The 7,262-nt window shown below is 33.0% G+C and overlaps 1 protein-coding gene and 1 long non-coding RNA gene across 7 annotated transcripts in view; one reads left to right on the forward strand and one right to left on the reverse strand.

Moving 5' to 3' along the window:
* The window catches only part of LOC149531132 (uncharacterized), a 45,425-nt gene extending 39,111 nt beyond the window's left edge, over nucleotides 1-6,314 (reverse strand). For 2 of the 3 annotated variants that reach the window (XR_016359120.1, XR_016359119.1), the window contains exon 1: nucleotides 6,180-6,314. This is a non-coding gene — a long non-coding RNA (uncharacterized LOC149531132). The remainder of the gene's footprint in view (nucleotides 1-6,179) is intronic. The other variant, XR_016359121.1, reaches the window with a different exon arrangement.
* The window catches only part of LOC149531131 (cold-responsive protein kinase 1-like), a 49,529-nt gene extending 42,822 nt beyond the window's left edge, over nucleotides 1-6,707 (forward strand). For all 4 annotated transcript variants that reach the window (XM_089811215.1, XM_089811217.1, XM_089811216.1 and 1 more), the window contains exon 7: nucleotides 6,117-6,707. In XM_089811215.1, coding sequence (XP_089667341.1) covers nucleotides 6,117-6,455 — 339 coding nt within the window. In that variant the 3' untranslated portion in view covers nucleotides 6,456-6,707. The remainder of the gene's footprint in view (nucleotides 1-6,116) is intronic.
* Nucleotides 6,708-7,262: the final 555 nt, after the last annotated feature.

Genomic DNA, 7,262 nt, shown 5'->3' on the forward strand with positions numbered 1-7,262 from the left:
ATTGATTCTTTCATACCATGACTTGGGAGCCTGTTTAAGCCCATAGAGAGCTTTCTTGAGTCTACAAACAAAGATTTTAGGATTATGAGTTTCAAATCCTTCAAATTGTTCCAAATATACCTCTTTTGTAATCTTTCCATTCAAAACTATCATTTTCACATCCATCTGATGTACTTTCCATCCCTTCGATGCTGCAATAGTTAGAACTGCTCTTACAAAGGTGTATCTGGCAACTGTAGCAAGGTTTCTTCATAATCAATTCCCTCCTTCTGAGAGAATCCTTTAGCTACAAATCTAGCTTTATATTTTTCAATGCTACCATCAGCAGAATGCTTGATTCTCAATATCCATTTAGAAGAAATAACAAATTTTCCCTTAGGCCTTGGAACAATTTCGCAAACATCATTCTTAATAATGGATTGGTATTCTTCTGTCATAGGATCGTTCCAAGTTGTATGTTTGATAGCATCTGAAACATTGGTTGGTTCTGATTTAGATAAATCACTCGTGTTTGCAACATAGCTAGAGAATCTTTTGGGTTGTTTGCTTTCTCTGAAGGTTCCTTCTAGTGCAAAGAAGTCATGTGCTTCTTCTATAGTCTTAGAGGCCGAAAGTGGTATTTTCTTAGGATTTTGAGTTTCCTCAAGATTAAGAATTTGAATTTCACCTTGAATTCTTCAATGTTCTCCCTCTGAAACTCAGGTTCATGATTTTCTTCAGAACTAGGTATAAGTGAAGGATCTTCAAAACTTAGGGCACTTTCGAATGTTAAATCTTCTTCAAATATTACATCCTTACTAAGTTCAATGTTTTTCTAACTAGGTATGCAAACTCTATATGCTTTAGAGGTTTCACTATACCTGACAAAAATGTCTTTCCTTCCGAAAGGTTCTAACTTAGTTCTCTTTTCTTTTGGAACATGTGTGTATACAAGGCACCCAAATATCCTAAGATGACTTATATTTGGTTTAACCTTAGAAAAGACTTCTTCAGGAGTTTTATCTCTAAGGTGGGAGTGAAGACTTCTATATTGAATATAGACAATAGTATATGGGGCTTTTGCCCAAAGATAAAATTCTAAGTTTAGATCAAGTATCATAGCTCTTGTTGCTTCTATAATTGTCCTCTTCTTCCTTTCTACTACCCCATTTTGCTAAGGATTATGAGGAACAATATACTCTCTCTTAATTCCTGCTTCTTTACAAAAATCTTAAGTATATTCCCCTCCATTATTAGACCTAAGAGTTTTAATTTTATGTCTTGATAGGTTTTCAGTTAAAGTTTTGAATTCTTTAAATCTTTTAAGAATTTCTTCTGATTCTTTAAATTTCAAGAAGTAAATCCATGTCTTCCTAGAGAAGTCATCCATAAAGAGTACTTAGTACCAAAATCCTCCAAGAGAAGGAACATAAATAGGTCCACATAAATCTAAGTGGACTAATTCTAAAACATTGTTAGTTTTTCTACTGCTATTTTGAAATGGACTTTTGGAGTTCTTACCTAGTGCACATCCTTTGCATATGCTTGAATGATTTTTGTTCAACTTAGGTAAACCAGTAACCATCTTCTCCATAGTTGATAAGGCTTTGTTAGGTGCCCTAACCTTCTATGCCACACTTCGTTTATATCAGCAGCTTCATGGATTAAGGCTTGAATATGTTCTATATTTAATTCGTACAAGTATCCCTTTCTTTGACCAATCAACTTTGATTTCTTAAATGAAGAGTTCTTAGACTAGGTCATTACTTTACCATCCATGAATGCAACCTTATGTCCATCATCTTCAAGTGCTGTAACAAAGATTAGATTCCTCTTGATTCTTGGTACGTAGAGTACTCTTTTGAGATGGAAAGAAATAACCGACTTCAGTTTCAAGGTGTAGTTCCCAATTCCTTTGACAAAATGAGTGGAATTATCACCTATAACTTCGTCATTAACTTCTTCTGATATTGAGTCTAATACTTCTTTGTATTCTGTAATGTGTCGAGATGATCCACTATCAATTACCCATGCTTTGCTTGATATTTCATTTGATAGCGCTGAATACAATACACGTTTCTCAGGATCATAATTTTCCTCTTTCCTAGTAACGTTTGTACAATTTACTTGTTGCTTTGTATTCTCAGAACAGTCAAACTCATAATGTCCAACTTTCTCACATTTGAAGCATTTGACTTTAGATATGTCTCTCTTGAATTTGTTATTGCCTTGAGGAGCCTTCTTCTTATTGAAGTGTTTCTTCTTTCCTTTGTAGGAATTTGTATTGAAAACATGAAGTTCTTCATCTCCAGTTTTCAGTTTCAGTCCTTTCTTAAGTTGCCTAGATTCTTCTTGAAGGCAGTCTCCTTTAAGTCTGTTGAAGTCTGGGAGTTTGTCTCTAGCACTTACTCCGTGTGAGAATGTTTCCCATGAATCCAGTAACCCATCTATAGCCATAAGTGACAGCTCTTTGTTTTCAATAATGGTCCCTATACTTGCAAGTTCATCTCTTAGACTAGCCACCCTTAGGAAGTATGAATTCATAGATTCTCCCTTCTTTATTTTTATATGATTTAGTTGCCTTTTTAGTGCAAGGGTTCTAGTTTCATTGTTAACCTCATATGTATTTAATAATGCACTCATCATATTAAATGTTGTCTGATGTTTCATTAGCATAGGTACTATTTCATTTTTAACTCTATCTAATATGATTTTCATGGCTTTCCTATTTCCTTTAATTCAGATAGTTTTATGAGGATCAGCATCAAGTTTGTTGGATTCCTTATCAACAAACTGTATTACATCATTGTCTTCATGAGTCATCATAATTCTGAATTTCCAAGCAACGAAGTGTCCTTTTCCATCAAACCTATCTTCGGGTCTAATTGCGCTGGCCATTGAAGGTAGAAGGATGTTGCTAGATATTTTTAAATCTAATTGTCAATTTGCAGAGCCTAGGTTCGACAACTTGGCTTTGATACCATGTAAGTTTTCTGCAAATTCTGATTAATCAATACTGATATAATACCTTTACTCTTGCTGGAGATGGTCCTTATATATACCGGACAGTATATTAAGTGTTCTTGCTATGATGTATAGTCGTATAAGGCAGTAAATGCTAAAGGAGCAGACTTGTATTTCGATGTGTGTCCTTCATCCACATTCACACCCCATACATATATAACACCCAAGGGGCATGTCCTTAGAAAGGATATGTCCCTCTCTAGGTCAGCCCTATACAAATTTTATTCATAAGATCGGCATCTCTAATGGATGTCAATTAATTAGTAATCAAACTATCCATGTTTATGCATTTAGACTTTAACAAAAGTGCCCCAAGGAGATGCCGATCATAATGAAGACAATAACCAATTATATAGGCCTGTTCATTTAGGGATATTTCATGTATATATTGGATCTGTTCGATCTGCAGATTCAGATCAGTATGATATCAGAGTTACCTTTTATAAAATTAACAACACCTAGTCTGAATACCAAGTTCCTACTATTTACTTAATCTTTAATTAGTTGATGTCGAGGTTGTTGTACCTAATTAGTCACAGCTATTTGTGATGTGTAATGTATTCATATGCAGAAGACAGTGAATAAGGAGAAGTATGCCACATTGAGATTGTCCAATTCTACATGTCTACCTTTTGTTTACTATAGTAACAGTTGGAAGAAATGCTAAAAATTAGAGTTGATTGTAATCAATAACAATAAATCTGTGTATGCTAGGAACAATATATGGGTACATCAGTTAGGATTTGGTGAAACACACATATAGTATGACAAAACATCTATTCAAGTATTACTAAACCCTGGATTCTAAGTCGCCAATTATGGTTCTGATACTGTGAGGATGTGGATTTGGCCAAGAAAAGGAAATTCATTGGGTTCAGGTATGGGTTTTTCCATGTACACACACACGTATTGATATATTATAAACTTATATATCCATCATACCTGTTCAAACATATAATTATAATAAGTTAGAAGCATGATACTCATGAATCCATAATTACCAATAAAAATGTAGATAAAAGACCTGATATATCATATTCATAATATGTGAAAGTCTCAAAATGTATTTGCAAAATGATTTTCTAGGGTGCAAAATAGTTTTTAAGGTATGTTGGGCCCAATTTTTGGCATCCACAGACGCAGGTGCATCTAGTTTTGGCCGCACACAGGTTCCTTGTGAGTTCAGGAGATGTGACCCTTTTACCCAGGTTCGCTATGGCTTTGAAACAGCTGTAACAACAGGGAACCCAGGTGTGGCCTAAAGGAGAACTGGATTGGAACTGGATCAGAACCGGAACCTGATCCCGCCCTCAAACAAGGGATCTTGGTAGCCTAGCTTGGATTTGATTCAAGCTGAGTTCAAGGGCTATATCCTACGTTCCAAGAAACTTAAAATATAATCAAGCTCATAAAAAGATCATGAAATTATAGGCTCTTGCTCAGATGCAATTGTGAATCTGAATATTTTGGTAAAGAATTCATACAAAATTTTGAGATAGGGAATCTGAGGGTCAAGATCAGATCAAACGAGCTTCAACAAAGAAAAATTCATCCAACTTAATTATGGAAATTTTTTATTTAATGTTTCACTTATTAGGAATGGATTCAGACTGCTAAATTTAATGCTCCACTTACTACTAAATTTAATGCTACACTTACTACTAAATTTAATGTTATGCTAACTAGGAATGGATTCAGACTCTGCTAAAATTGAGCCTATAACAGAGCACTTTATTACTCGACCATTTTAGCAAGACTTGTCAACCAAGCATTCAACATGCCAAACCCATATTTGAGACATGTACAAAGCATCAACAAATTACATGGCATCCATAATAATAGTTGTATTCCAACTTATACTTTTTGTAGGAAAGATCATAATCCTAAGACATACATCCAACTGAGGCATGAGAATTAATGGCAATTATCATGCCATTTCTCACTACAGAGGATATTTATAAGCTTCATATTTCTTATGATAAAAAGAAGTTAAGGGAGAGAGTCTAAAAGTTACTCAATTTCATGTAACTGTGCTTTCTAATTTTCTCTGTGGCAATTTTGAATGACAGGTTATTTGGCAATTTACTACTTAAAACCAATAAGATCTAAAATTCACATCAGTATATATAATGTCATATAGCATATAGCATGCTTTTGTTGAGGTGTCATAAAAGACATTAGACCTATTCTTACATGTTTGGTCATAGTTTGTTGCTTTTGAGATCAAATAAGAATGGTTTATTCACTTGTCAATAATAATAAGCAAGTTAATAACCTTTGTATTATACCATTTAAAATAATAATCTTTACATTTATAACTGCTATGTCAGGTATTAAAATGCCCTCAACTATTAAATCCATTCCCCCGCATATCATGCATCGAAGTGAAAAAAAATAGCTTTGCTCTATAACTAATTATCTTTTTATATAATTGCTTATAATTATTATTTTTAATTGAAGAAGTCTCCAGAAAACATTCTATTATTTATAATAAAATATACATAAACCCACTTCACCAAAATTTATCTACACTAACAGTAAATTTCTCTCTGTGTTTCGACAAATAATAATATCAATATGTTATGTAGTTTTCCTTGTTTTTGATATAGAAAGATTAAACAATTTTTCTGTAACAAGCTGCGTCCTTCAAATGTTTCATGGCATACTCTGTAATTTACACATGCCAGTTTCATTTATTTTTACATACGTAAATAAATGGTGTCAACTTAAGGAAAATTTTGCTATCATTAGCAAACTTAGAACACAAGTACACATTATGCTTCTAAAGCTACCTATCAGTATTGGCATGAATGCGTAAATTATTATATCAATCAAGTGCAAGAGCTTGAATTTATGTTTTGCTAGTTGCTCATTTAGACAAAACCTCATATCTGGTTTCAGCATTTTTTTCAGTTAAATAATGTATAGAATTGGTAAAAGGATCTAAAACCCCTAAATCAATTCCATTTCTAACGAATTTAGAGGAGAAACTATAATCCAAGATTCACTAAGTCTGTGTTTGGAGACTCTTTGTACTTGTTCTCTGATAAGGCTTTCATGATCTAGAATGCAAAGGATTTATGAATTATCATCCTGGTACAATTGTTTTACAGACTTGGAATTTATATGAGGAAAACAGATTGCTAGAGTTGGTGGATCCAAGGTTAGAGGAGTACCAGGAGGAAGAAGCATTGTTGTTCATCAAAGTCGCTCTATTGTGCACTCAGGCTTTACCCAAAGCCAGACCCACTATGTCTCAAGTCGTAAAAATGCTGTCCGAAGGGCACACCTTTAGAGAGAAGTCTATCTCGCGGCCCGGTTTCATATCAACAGATTTAAAAATAATTCAATCGCAGGATTCCTCATCCCTAACATCAAGGCAAGATGGTGCTTCCACATCCCTAACATCAAGGCAAGATGGTGCTTCCACATCCACATCCACGTCCACTTAAAAGAAGAGGCATTTCAGTAGCTTGGCGCAACCTTCAAAAGAATGCATCCTTCAATTTGTTTGTAAATAGAATGAGGACTGATTTCAGAACCTGCTCATATTTCTGGTGCAATGGCGTCTGAAGAGGAATTTGTCTCTTATATTGAGGAGTTGTGAGATGTTGTAAGTTGTAACATTGTAATCCGGTTGGTGGTGCATTTTTTCATAATCAACATATCTTTATTATTTATTATTATTATTATTTCATTTATGACGTGATTGTTGTCAATTGTATTCGTGAAACATTTTTCAAATTATTGATTTCCACCTAGAAGTAGTTGCCATCAGTGTAGAGACTGGTATTTTATGAACGAACTTTTTTTTTTTTCATAGTCCAGTCCAAAAGGACTGTATAAGTATTTGTTTGTTCTCGTCTTATAAGGTCTAGTTCTCTTATAAGCAGCCACAGAACTAATGTTTTTTAAAATCTATTTAACAAAAAATAATAATTAATCTAATAAAAACATTAGTTCTCTGCTCAAGAATTAAAAATAGTAAAAATCTAACATTTTACACTTCGCCCTTTTTTAAAATTTTTTTACTATATTTAAAAAATAAAATTACTACATTATATTGATAAATAAATATATTAAAAGTTTAGTATATATTTATTAAGTATATAATAATATATTATTTTTAATTTTTAATTTATTTTTATTTTATAATTATATTAAAATATATAATTTGTTTAATTAGATTTATATTAGAATATATAAAAACTAATTATTAGAGGTAAGAGTCTACAATACAATGATAAATCTATCAAGTA

The sequence above is a fragment of the Cupressus sempervirens genome, chromosome 11, assembly GCF_028749045.1.
Source record: "Cupressus sempervirens isolate cs-2001-9-10 chromosome 11, ASM2874904v1, whole genome shotgun sequence".
Taxonomy (NCBI): domain Eukaryota; kingdom Viridiplantae; phylum Streptophyta; class Pinopsida; order Cupressales; family Cupressaceae; genus Cupressus; species Cupressus sempervirens.